We start from the raw sequence: 13080 nt of genomic DNA, 5'->3' as shown, positions 1-13080 counted from the left end.
CGACGCCGCCACTCGCCACCCGGACGACTGGAGGCGAGCAGAAGCGCGGCCCAGAGAGCGCGCCGTCCTGGCCTCCGAGGCAAGAACCTTGCCGTGCCAGCTTCCAGTTCAGGTTCAACTTCAACCTGGCAGCATCGGGGAGCTCTGCAATCTGTGTGCAGGGAAGACGCTGGTGGGTCCAATTGGCAGTTTGTCGATGCCTCAATGCGCTGCCGAGTCTCTCAGATCATCCAGCTGATCAAGAACAGGCATTTTCGCAAGAACAGGGCGCACACAAGGGCTAAGAGGAGGGATCGGAGGGCAGACTCGTGCGGCAGCTGCGACGGCAAGGTCTCCAGAGAGGAAGCACGTCGTAGGCGGGGGCCTCCTGGACTCGCCGGCGCCCGCCGCGGCGGCGTGCGGCGGAGACGGCGCGTCTTGGCGATTGCAGGGGGGACGGTGTCCGAAATACCGACCGGGTGGACGGTATTTCAAATACCGTCCACCCTGGGGTGCCTAGGAGTCGTCCGATCAAGCATGTGCGGCCCAGATTGGCGTATCGCAGGAGAGTCTTCCTCTTCCTCTCGCGAGTCTTGGGAGTTCGGTCGGGCCACTCGCTCCGCCGCGGCGCCGGCTCATGAGGCTCCTCGCTGGCCGGTGCACGGTGCCATGTCCGCCGCCCCATGCGCTAATTGGCTTGGCTGTATGCTGCTCACCGTTGCTGTGGTCAAGTTGGCCACGAACGCCGCCCGCACGCATTGCGCGCGACGCGCGTCCCGTGCCCACGCCGTGCCCATCCTGCCGCGCCCTTATTCCTTCGCCCAGGTGCCTCACCCCCTCCTCTCCTTCCCAGACCACGCCGGCCTCCCTTGCTCGCGTCCGAACTCCACCACCGGCCGCCAACTCGCCCAGCACGCCGAGACGCCGCCCGAGCTAGCTCCAACCTTCCCCAGCCCCCTGCGCGTGTTCACCACCCTTCACTCCATCTCCCCGAGCTGCCAGTCCACCGCCCGACCACCCACCTCGCCAGAACAGAGTCCGCCGCCACCGCCCAAACCATCTGCACGTCGAGCTCCCTTCCCCGGTCCTCCTCCGCCCAAGCCGAGCCCCTGAACGGGTTGCCCTCAACCCCCTACCCCCTGAAGCTCCTCGACCCGGCCCCCATCGCCCCCATCGCCGGAAGCGCTGCCGTGTGCCGCGCGCCATGGCCGCCGGGGCACTGCTCCACCGCGCCCCCACTTCCGGCCATCCCCGACCCCGACCGAGCACACCCTCAGGTAGCCCTCGTCGCCCTCATGCTCATCCACCCCTCCCTCGCCGCCGGCAAGCCCCCCCCAATGGCCGGAATCGTCGTTCCCCATTCTCCCCTGCTTCAAAATCGCGTGGAGGACCCCATGCGACAATTGGAACTTTTTCAGGGGGTTTTCTGCACAAACATAGACTCATATGAATAGTGCTGTGAAGGACTCTTTTTCAATAAATCGGCTGAAAATTTGGAAAATTATAGTAAATCATAGAAAAATCATAAAAATGCAAACTAAAATTTTTTGGATTCCTCTAGCATAGACCTATCTCAGAAAAATATTTTTTTTCATGCTAGCTTTCTTTAGATTTAGTTATGTTTTATTGTTACAAAAATGAGTTAAATACTTAGTTATTTGTGTACAGCTCTAAAAATGTCAAACCAAATTTTTCTAGACTCCTTGTGAAGTTTAATTTTCATTGGTGCAACTTTCTCATATGTTTCCATACTTTTTGTTAAGGTTTTACCTTAATTTCGTGCTTGCTGCCTGGGATGTTGTTTATTGCATAAATATTTGTTGAAAAATGATAAAATGGCAAAACCACTTTTGTTAGCCTTTTTTACATGTTTGGTTCCTGTGTAAATTTTATGGAAATTGTTTGAACTCGTTTGCATATCCTTTTTGATTTATTTTGTTTAGAGTAGCTGAAAATTGATATATTTATGGTTAATTCTAGAAAAATGTTTTTACTGAAAATCCAATTTTCATGAGTCGTTTGTAATGCCCTCTGTATGCTCAGTTTATCTCATGATTTGTGTGAACTGTTTGTTCTCCTAGTTTTAAAATTGCTTGCCCTAGGGTTATTTTGCCTAGATAGGGTTTATTGCTCGATGGGCGTGGTCATGATTGTGTATGTGCCATTGCTTGTTATTTCATCCATGTTTCAGTCATAGCATGTCTTTTTCAAGTCACCGCATCATACTAATGCATACGCATCATTTTATGCATAGTATTTTTTGCACAAGCATAGCATCGTACTAACGCATGCATTTCATTCATGCATTATAGTGACTGAACCGTCGGAGAACGAACCTGTGGAGCCCACAGAGTCCGTTGAGTCTGAACCCAGAGTCCAGTTCGTGGTCGAGCCCGAAATTAATCAAGGCAAGCAACAAAACATAATTCCTTGCACCTATTTAATTTGATTAGTTTAGTTATCTCACTTGGGTATTGTTGGGATATATATATATATATATATATATATATATATATATATATATATATATATATACACACACACTATGTACATATTGCATTCTTGTACCTATTTTCATGCATTATCCTTCCTTGATTCGTTTATCCATATCCTTGGCATCGGTTAGATAGCTAATTACTCAATTTGACTAGATGCTTAGCCCCACTTAGAGTACTAATATTACTTGCTAGAAAGGAATGGTCTGGAGAATCACACCTACCGGGTGGTAAGGGTTTGACTGGGTGGTTTTGACTTGGCGGTAAGGGTTTGGTAGTATCGAGATTCGAGCGGAATGGTAGGGCCTAGAGAATGAAGTCACGCGGGCATAGTCCGCTTGGATCGATTAAGGACCGTCGGTGGATGACGTCGGTTTTGAGCACTTTCCGTGCTACCACATATCTAATATAATGGTACGGATGAGCCAACTACCTTCTTTGACTTGATCATTGAGGCCCGGTCCCAGATTCGTGGCTAAGGGCTATGCAGATAGGCTTAGAGGTGTCCCCGGATGGACCTATGTGTAGGAAAGTTTAGAGATGTCCCCGGAGAAACTAAGTCTCCACGCGCAAGTTGGGCGTACCCTCAACGTTTGAGCCTTGTTGGGAACGGTTGATGCGAGTACCCCCTCATCCAACTTTAGCGGGTTGGGTGAGCCGCATGGTCCTTGCGTCGTGTGGGTAAAGTAGTACGCCCTTGCAAGTTTATAATCAATTCGAATTGCCGCGCTCTCGGTTATGAGCACGCTCTTTATCCCATGAACTCCTCGTAGAGTTGCGGTCATGTTGGAATGGATTTTGGCATCTCGGAAGTAAATATGTTATTCTTAGTATATTCCACTAAAATTTAATGGGGGTTCGGGCAACATTAATCAATTTTGCTAGGTGTTAGTCAAGGGAGCTCATGCTTATGCAATAATTACTTAACCTTAAAGCTTTTACTTGAGCCTTTGCATGATCCTTGTTTATTTAATCGCGTAAGTCTTGCGATTACTTTTTGTACTCAGGTTGCTTCTAAACCTAGTTGCAGGTGAGCCAGAAGTTGTCGATTGTTGTGGTCGTAATGGTGCCCTTGAGCAAGACGCCATTGCTTTGTTACGCTTTTATCGATTTATCCGCTGCGTAGTTTATCTCCGTGAGAGCATGTAAGTATAATAAATTCTAAGTTCCGGTTTAATTTGGTTTTCGTGAGCCCAAGGCTTGTATTGGAAGTTAGCTGGACCCTCTTATATCGAACTTGTAATATTAAGTGTGTAAAATTACTCTTTGTGGATCATCGGTAATGTACGTGCTTGTATAACGGTACGTGTGCTTAATCCTGGGCATGTGGCAAACACGTACCGGGACTACCGGGTTTGCTCTCGACTCTAAGGTGTGGATTAGCATGTGGCGTGTTGAGAGACGGACACGTGCTAGCCCTCATCTTAGAGGATTAATCAATAATTTTACCTAAACCGAGTACAAATTGAGCGGTTCTCACACGCGCTTCACAGCTACGCAAGCACAGGCACGTCTTGCCGTCCCGGCCGCGATGCCGGGCAGCCTCGGCGTCGTTAGGCCGGGCGTTGTGTCCAACGAGATCCAACCATAAGCGCGCGGTCCGATCTGCACAGTGCACAATCTGCCACGCAGGGGCGGAGCCAGGAAGTTGATTTTTTCATTATTAAGAAGGCCAACCATACAAATTTATATAAACATTTAATCAAAATTTAAATTTCTAGTGTAAATTTAGGGACCATGGGGCCAGGCCCTGTCCGCCCCCTGTCTCCGCCCCTGAATCTGCGGAGATGATTCTGTAGAGTCCACGCTGCTCCGTCGCCGTCGCAGAGCGAGCTGGTGGCCGGCATGCGAGCGTGGAGTTGCCGGCGGGGCTAAAAGAGGAAGGAGGGGGCACTGGGAGCGCACAGTGGGCACGAGCAGCGGCGGCGGCGGCATGGCCTCAAGGAGGTACGACCAGTGGCGGAGCTTGACCTTGAATTTTGAATTTTAAATAAATGAGGGAGGGCCACTCTTTTGCTACAGTAATAAACAGTAGCCATTTTACTATTCACGTAGTGGGAATTTTCATTGGCCAGGGGCAAGGCCCCCTTGGCCCCAATGAAGCTCCGCCACTGGGTACGACGCCTTTGGCGGTGGCCCATGCCTAAGATCGGTGAGTCCCTTCCTCTACCATGGGCTCCATGCTGCTGCGCTCATCTGGGCCATGCCTGCCGCACGCGCGCGGTGCACCCCGGCGCTGTCGAGGGACGGGACACTGGACAGAGGAGACGCGTGCAAGGCAGCTAGTACACGGCCGGCCACGCGCAGGTAAACATGTGGTTTCTGAAGTCAATCAATAATTCTTATTTTTTCTCCTTGTGTGCTATAGGTAATACTCTGAAATATAAGGTATTTTTAACTTTTTAAATTAAATTATTTTAAATTTGATCAAATTTATAGAAAAGAGTAATGATATTTTGAATGTCTTGAATGTCAAATAACAATAATTAGATTCACTATGAAATATATTTTTCATAATATACTTATTTGATGTATTAGATGTTAATGTTTTTATAAATTTGATCAAATTTAAAATATTATTATAATTTAAGACAAAATAAAATATCTTACATTTCAGAACAGAGGAAGTGAACTTATATAACATGCCGAAAGCATATGATACATGAGCTGGGAGTTTAATAGGCTATGTGCTAGGAGGTGGGAGCTGATTGCATGCCGAAAGCATCTGATACATGAGCATCCCGTCCATTTCTGACAGCAACGTTCAAATGAACAGTTTAGCTACAGGCTGATGTGAGTTTTCGTCGATCGTAGCAGTTTTTTTTTTCACAAGCTGTGAGGTATTCGCATCTTTGCTTTGAGGAGCTGAATTGCAAATAACGGATGGTGTAGCTCGCTGTTCAGTTGCAGACTTGCACGCTTAGTCAGATTCTTGCACAATTCATTTATAGTCAGATTCACCGACTCAGTTTGTTTGACGCCGAGAACATGATCCGAAGAACATTCAAAACTTGAGACGTTCACTTCTTTAACAGGGACTAGTAATTATGCCCGTGCTAACGCTACGGGACATAAAAAAAACAACACATGTCCCATAGTTCAAAACAAGTGCTCATGTTTGAAGGCAAAAAATGAGAGGGAGTATAACAGAATTAAAGGCAAAAAATGAGAGGGAGTATACCTCATGTTTGAGCATGCAATATCCTCGGTACAACACTCTATGAGATACACTTCTCCCAAGACGGCCTTGAAGACATGGAGATACACATGTATCAATTCAAAAATATTCTGATTCCTTAAAAATCTGTAAGGCTCAACATGCATAGCAGTGGGGCTATGGCCGTTCCATAGCAGTGGGGCTAAATATGCATTAGCAATTTAGCACATTGCCTAATCAATTTAGCATACAGACCTTGCTTTTGTTTGACAGAACATCAACCCGATAACCATTATTCAGCAATTGAATCTATAAGGAAGAGCCATGTGTAGGAAAATAAATTGGTCTTAGAAAGAGAAAAAAAACTATCGACCTTGGCCATCCAGTAGCCGGACAGTGGGATCCTGTGCAAAGCACACGGCAGTGATGTCTCTGGCATCGTACCTTGTCTGTTCCTGGAGGGGGCGATGGCGTCTAGCAGGGTGGGGGCAGCGACCGTCCAGCAAGGAGCGGCGTCCTTCCTGTAGGAAAAGGGGGCTGACGTCATTAGCGTAGGGAGGCACCAGGGTCGCGGGAATCGGACCGGAGGGAGGCTCGACGGACCTGGTCGGCCGGCCTAGGGAAATCGGATCGGGGAGGCGCCGCTGGACGGAGTGCTTTAGGCCTTCTAGGGTTAGGGCACTGGGGGAAATCGGAGCGGGGGTGCTGCCTGAGGGGGAGGCGAGGGGGAGGAAGCCCCCTCCCAACGGCGGGGTGGCGCGACCAGGGAGGCACCGGCGGGGGCGACATGCCGGAGTCGGGAGGGAGAGGGAGGCGCGGGTCGGGAGGGAGGCCCGGCGTTTGGAGGGCGCGCGGGCGAGTGGCCGCGGTGAGGAGAATAAATAGAGGGGGAGAAAAAAGAGAGAAGAGAAGGGGAAAAAGAAGGAAAAAGAGATGGCTCATGATTCGAACTTTTGGTATGTCAGCGGGGTGCATTTTCCTGTGTGGACCAAGCCAAATTTGATCATCCTTTAGGGGTAGAGGAAGAGGATAGAGGATAGAGGAAGAGACCTGCTCCTCACCTCTCCCAAGTCCCCATGCAGTTGTAAGGTAATTACGCATCTCTGCCACCCGAGACAGAACAGCCGACTCCTTCCTCCTCCGCCCCCATAGTCCCCACCGCCGCGCCGCCTCTATCACGCGAGGGGACGACTAGGGTTTGGCCCCGCCCCCCCCCCCCCCCCCGGCCCCTCCGCTTCCGTTCCAGGAGGCCCGTCGCCCTCCCTCTCCCTCCCCACGCCATCCCGACGCCCGTCGCCCGCCCGCCGCGGTCTGCCATCGCCCGGCCACGAAATCCCTAAGCTGCACTGACGGAGGTTACTGGGAGCTGCCAGCCCGCAAGGGGCCGATTCCAAGGTTAGGCCCGCGATCCGATTGGTGCCTGCGCCGTGCGTGGTGCTGTGAAACGGGATTCGAATTTGATTGACGCGTGCCTGCGCCTTGTGCTGCTGTGAAACGGGGTTCAAACTTGGTTGATGCGTGTGCCGTGTGATGCAGCTTGCGTGACTGCGTGTTTTTTTCCTGAAACCGCGCAATTGTGAATGTAGCGTCGGACGGGCCTTGTTTGATTTGCTAGGATATCAGTTGATAATGAAGAACCGAAGGTTGTGTTATATTGTCATAATTTTCAAGTAATCGGGATGCAAGCATATTGCCTTTACAAACTTAGTTCAGAAGACAATTCATTTATGTATAACACAGATCAAACAGGGATACTATAGTCTATAGGTATTTCCATTATAAGCCTACCTTTTATGACCCTTGTGAAGCCAATTCACCAAGTGATAAACTGCTTAGCTCCACCATCGGAGCTGCTTCACTAGTGGTTAGATTAGTTCCAACCTACCAGTGACTACCTCTGCTGATTTTTTTGGGAAAAATGTTATTGGACTCGGAAAATTTTGGATGGTGCAGATCTATTATCTCAACTCTGTACTTTACTTTGAGCAGTTGGATATGATTTCTTTTCATGGTGCTCTTTTATAATTAATTCATGTATCTAGTGCATTTTAATTTGTCTAAAGTGTTCATTTGTTCTATGATATAAAATTACGGGATTTAACTCCATATTGCCTAACAACGAGATAGGTTTCTGCCACATTTATGGACTTTTGGATTGATATCAAACCATCAAAATTTTTCTACACTTGCTGAACATCAGAATGGGTTCGTGAACAAATGAGCATCAGTTATATGTCCGGCTCTCTTGGTTTAAGTAGATAGAGTCAGGACGAGCAATTGAGTGGTATTCTGAGACTCATGCGAACAAGCTGTTCAGAATGGGTTCGTGAACCTTGCAAATTTATCCAAATGGAAACATCATTGTTCAGTTAGAATGGGTCGCTGATGCAAACTTGCTGTAGAGTACAACTTGGTGTTATGAGTCCTATAATAGTTGCAGTAAGCTTTGTATGAAGCAGCCGGCTCTGTTATTAAGTATATTTGCTTGAATGTCCCTTTTCCAAAGTGATATCCACTATACTGTATCTCATCTTGCTTGCAAGCCAATTCCCAGAACTTGCTAGGTAAACTAACAAATGGAGGAAAAACGAATTGAACAAAGGTTTTCATATGGTACTGATGGTTGAGTGGACAAGATCACATGAATGTACATGCCACAGTTAGTTCCCTTGTGGTATATGCATGTAGCTAAATGCTGCATTGAACAATTTGTGGATGATTGTTTAATGAGCATTCTTAACCTGACTCTAAATCTTGCAATTCACTTACTGAGTTTGATAAGCGAAATACTGGTAATCAAAATAGAATACTATCTGTTATCAATGGCTTTGTCATTTATGGATGCCTCAAGTTCTGTTAGACAGTTGTGAATAGCTCTCATTGGCCTTACAATGGGTATACATTTATTTGAAATGTAGTTTATCCTGAGATACGTTGGTGCTTACGGTTTTGTTTATTCTGCAAATTCAGGTTTGGACCTGCTTTCAAAATATAAAATATGGCTGCGGTTGATACAGTAGCCAAGGAGATGGAGGCATTGCATGTTGGACAAAATGAAGAAATGAAAGTAAGTAGCTGCAGCAGTTCCTTTCTTTTCCATGCCCCATGGAATGAATCGCTAATTCTGTTTCTACAAAAAGGAGAATATATTTTCTTTGGCATCTATTTGAGAACCGGGGGAGTATTTTTGTTTCCAGAGTTGGTCTGGTTCTGGTTATGATAGCTGGCCGTTGTTCTTGCATACACATGTTTAATGCATTATTTGCTTATTCATTTGTTCCATGTTGCAATTATGCTGTATCTGAATTTGCCATTGTAAAGTGATGGCCTAAATCGCTAATAATGGTCAACAATGTTCAAAAAGGCGCTAGGCGCTATCTAGGCGGTGACCCACCGCCTAGAGCCTAAGCGGGATTAGGCGGGACTAGGCGTTTCAAGGCGTTTTTCTAGGCGGTGCCATATACATACATATATTTTGCAATAGACATCATATATCTCTTAAAGAAAAGAAAAAGAGAGAACCAGTAAATCTTGAGTCGAAAAGAAAGCCCAAAAACCCATCAAACCAGCCCAAAACCAGCCCAACGGCCCACCTCCCACCTTTATCTCCTCACTCCCGTTCCCGACGCCTCACTCGACCGCCGCCGCCCCTGCCTCCTCCGCCAGACCGCCACTGCACACCCGCCCCTGCCTCCTCCCCGCCGCGCTCCCACCCCTGCCTCCTCCGCCGGTCCCCTGCCTCCTCCTCCTCCGCCAGCACCCGTCCCCTACCTCCTCCTCCGCCGCCGCCGCCCGTCCCCTGCTTCCTCCTCCTCCACCGGCGCCCATCCCCTGCTTCCTCCGCCGCCGCCGCCCACCCCTGCCTCCGCCGCGCCCATCCCTGCCTCCGCCTGCCGCCTCCTGGCCGCGCCGGCGGCCCACCTCCTCCCGGCGGCGCCTATCCTCCGCCTACCCCCCTAGGCGAGGCGGCACCCCTCCGCCTAGCGCATAAGCGCGCCTGGGCGAGCGCCTAGTAGCGCCTTTTTGAACACTGATGGTCAATAAACTTTTGACTAGAGGACGTGGGTAGCTTTTCCAGGACTCAGTTTCAGAGATAAATGATTAGAAGACTTGAACTAGTGATACCAACTATCATTGTTACGTGGATTGTGGATATGGCATATCTCGACTGCGTGACCCTTGCTTTGCTGTAGTTTTTATTCCATCATAGCAATTAGCATCCACTTTTCTTTTGCAGGAGAATCTGACTAAAGAGGACAAAGCTGCAAACAGCAATAGTGCGTCTCTTGCAGCTCAGTCCTCACCACCAGAGGATGATGACGATGAAGCACAAGCTGATGGTCCATCTCAAGATGGAGGACCAGGTGACAACTCTGCCTTGCATTTTCTCTTTGTCAAATTTCTCATATAAATCTGAAGCTTATTGTGTAATATCTAGCATTTGGGTTGAAGTTAGTCTAACCAGCTCTCTTTTGAAATGGGTATTCTTCTGAAGCTGTAAAGAAGAAAAAGAAGAAAAACAAATCCAAGTGAGTTTTGCTGTTGAGTTAAACCATACTTTTCTTGTTTGGTCTGTTTAATTTGACAAGGAGGATTCATGTCTTCTGTAGAAAGAAGAAGGACCCCCTTCAGCAGACAGATCCCCCATCAATTCCTGTTGATGAGCTTTTCCCTTCAGGTGAATTTCCTGAGGGTGAAATCCAACAATATAAGGATGAGTAAGTGCAAATCTATCACATTATTTTAAGTTCCTTTGAATTAAACTATCCTATGTGAACATATGTTTGTCTGTTATCATATCAAATCCTTTACATCTGAAATGTAGATTTTTTTCTCCATCCTTTTAAGTACTGGCAATTCTGAACTATTATAATGAACTACTGATAATGCTTACAAATCTGTACATTACGCAATTTAGTAATTTATGGAGAACAACTAGCGAGGAAAAGAGGGAGCTCGAACGACTGCAAAAGCCAATGTACAACTCTGTTCGTCGAGCAGCAGAAGTTCATAGACAGGTTTAAAATATATCCCTCTGTAATTTATTTCCAGTACAATTTGTTCTATATGTTGCTGGTTGCAATTCTACAATGTATATTTGTATTTGCTAGGTCCGGAAATATATGAGGAGCATCATAAAGCCTGGAATATTAATGGTTGATCTATGCGAAACATTGGAAAACATGGTCCGAAAACTTATCAAGGAGAATGGATTGCAAGCTGGCATTGCCTTTCCAACTGGATGCTCCTTGAATTGGTACGATGCTCTTTTCCATTAGTTTGGTATACTTCTGTTATGTTTCCAAATCTTCATTCCATTCACGAATTGATGAAAGAAAAATGCATTCCTTAGGGTTGCAGCTCACTGGACTCCAAATGCGGGTGACAAAACTGTACTACAATATGATGATGTGATGAAGCTAGACTTTGGGACACATATAGATGGTCCGCCAATAATTTTGCTTTATTTTATTGATTTGGTTGCTTGTAAATTAGTCATGCTATTTTAATTGCAAGCACTAACTTTGTATTTCTTCCAGGGTACATTGTTGATTGTGCATTTACTGTTGCGTTCAACCCTATGTACGATCCATTGCTTCAAGCAACGAGAGATGCCACAAATACAGGGATCAAGGTAATTTTGACATGTTTCTGCATTCTGTAGGCTTTATTCATGCCATTTCCCTGCAGTTCTCTGCTTGATTGTACAAAAGTGAGAGCTGTAGCTCAAGTGCAATGATTCATTGTTCTTGTAATACTGATTTCCATTATACAATTATAGTATGTGTAGGCCGGCAGCTGCTACTGTTTAGTTTGTCTTGACTAATTTGAATTTCTCCTGTTATAGTGGGCCGGTATATGTGGTTGTCTGAAATTATTTCCTCTGTTATAGCTTGCACACATTGGACATCAGTAATGATGTGATTACTTCATCTCAGGAAGCTGGAATAGATGCACGACTTTGTGATGTTGGTGCTGCAATCCAAGAAGTAATGGAGTCGTATGAGGTTGAAATCAATGGGAAAGTTTTCCAAGGTAATGTAAAGCAGTCATATGCAGCTTCTGATTTCCCAGTGTGTGAAAATGATGAAAGTGAAAAAGGAAATGATAACTAAAACTACTTTGTTGCTTGTGTGACAGTAAAAAGTGTTCGGAACCTCAATGGACATAGCATTGGGCCATATCAAATCCATGCTGGGAAATCGGTTCCAATAGTGAAAGGTGGAGAACAAACAAAAATGGAGGAGGGAGAGTTTTATGCCATTGAAACATTTGGATCTACCGGTATGGTACTCTTTTACTGCTTGAACTCATGGATATAAATGTATGAGTCGTGTAATTTGTCATAATTGTTTTGCCAAAAGAAACATCACTTCGTCACTTACATAAGTAGAATGACCTTTGGCTTCACTACATAAAATTTATTGCCCCTACTGGGGGCAAGGCTTAACACTTCATAACTTTCATGATGTTTGCAGGAAAGGGATTTGTCAGGGAGGACTTGGAATGTAGTCATTACATGAAGAACTTTGATGTTGGACATGTGCCTTTGAGGTTAGCAAAGGCGAAGCAACTACTCGGGACCATCAACAACAACTTTGGAACGCTCGCTTTCTGTCGTCGGTACTTGGACCGCCTCGGTGAGACGAAGTACCTCATGGCTCTAAAGAATCTCTGTGATAATGGTATAGTTCAGGTACGTGAATCCCCTCCATCTCCGCCCCATCGTCCAATCCTTGTTGCTGACACTCTCTGGTTAATCACTGCCTTCCGCACCATCCGCAGCCGTACCCTCCCCTGTGCGACGTGAGAGGGAGCTACGTCTCGCAGTTTGAGCACACCATCCTACTCCGGCCGACCTGCAAAGAGGTGATTTCCAGAGGCGACGACTACTGATTGCGGCCGCAGTGCCTCCTTCTAGTGGAGTACACACCGTTTTTGCGCAACCTGTGTACCATCTCTTGGACCATAGGACATATCACAGCCGATGAATAATTTCGCACTCCTGATCAAATGTTTTGAGCCTGGAATATGTTGGAACTTGTTTTCTGATGGACTGAAATTGCTACCCCTTTGAATTAATGTTGGATAACCTTTTGATACGAGCATCAGGTGCAATAAAATATGATTATCAAATCGGAATATATAGATCCCATAAATCAGGAACTGCCATTGCAACGCAAAGAGAAAAAGCGAAAATGCTCTACTGAAGAAGGCGCATCTTGGAAGTCGGAAGCCCACATCGTTAAAGGCCCAATTGCTCTTCAGGAAAAAATATTAAAGGTCCCAATTTTTTTTAGTGTTCTGCAGAAATATTGCCCGGGCAAAAACTTTTTGCAACTCTATGCATGCGTACCCACTTCAACATAGCTCGAATCACAGAGTAAAATCTACAGGAGCAGGGAAAAGAAAAATGAATTTAGCATGCTTTGTTTGAACCAATGAATC

The 13080-nt window shown here is 46.5% G+C and overlaps 1 protein-coding gene across 1 annotated transcript; it reads left to right on the top strand.

Moving 5' to 3' along the window:
- Positions 1-6687: 6687 nt before the first annotated feature.
- LOC120711301 (methionine aminopeptidase 2B-like) lies at positions 6688-12734 on the top strand. The gene is made up of 13 exons (XM_039996769.1): positions 6688-7026; positions 8602-8698; positions 9869-9995; positions 10127-10160; positions 10242-10349; positions 10550-10649; positions 10743-10888; positions 10985-11076; positions 11172-11266; positions 11571-11667; positions 11773-11916; positions 12111-12328; positions 12418-12734. Exons 2-13 carry the CDS (start codon positions 8630-8632, stop codon positions 12526-12528), a joined length of 1341 nt encoding a protein of 446 aa, XP_039852703.1. The 5' UTR covers positions 6688-7026; positions 8602-8629; the 3' UTR covers positions 12529-12734.
- The last annotated feature ends 346 nt before the right edge of the window (positions 12735-13080 follow it).

The sequence above is a fragment of the Panicum virgatum genome, chromosome 6K (assembly GCF_016808335.1).
Source record: "Panicum virgatum strain AP13 chromosome 6K, P.virgatum_v5, whole genome shotgun sequence".
NCBI classification, from domain to species: Eukaryota; Viridiplantae; Streptophyta; class Magnoliopsida; order Poales; family Poaceae; genus Panicum; species Panicum virgatum.
The sequence above is the reverse complement of the archived record's forward strand: the minus strand, read 5'-3'. Positions and strand labels throughout refer to the sequence as shown.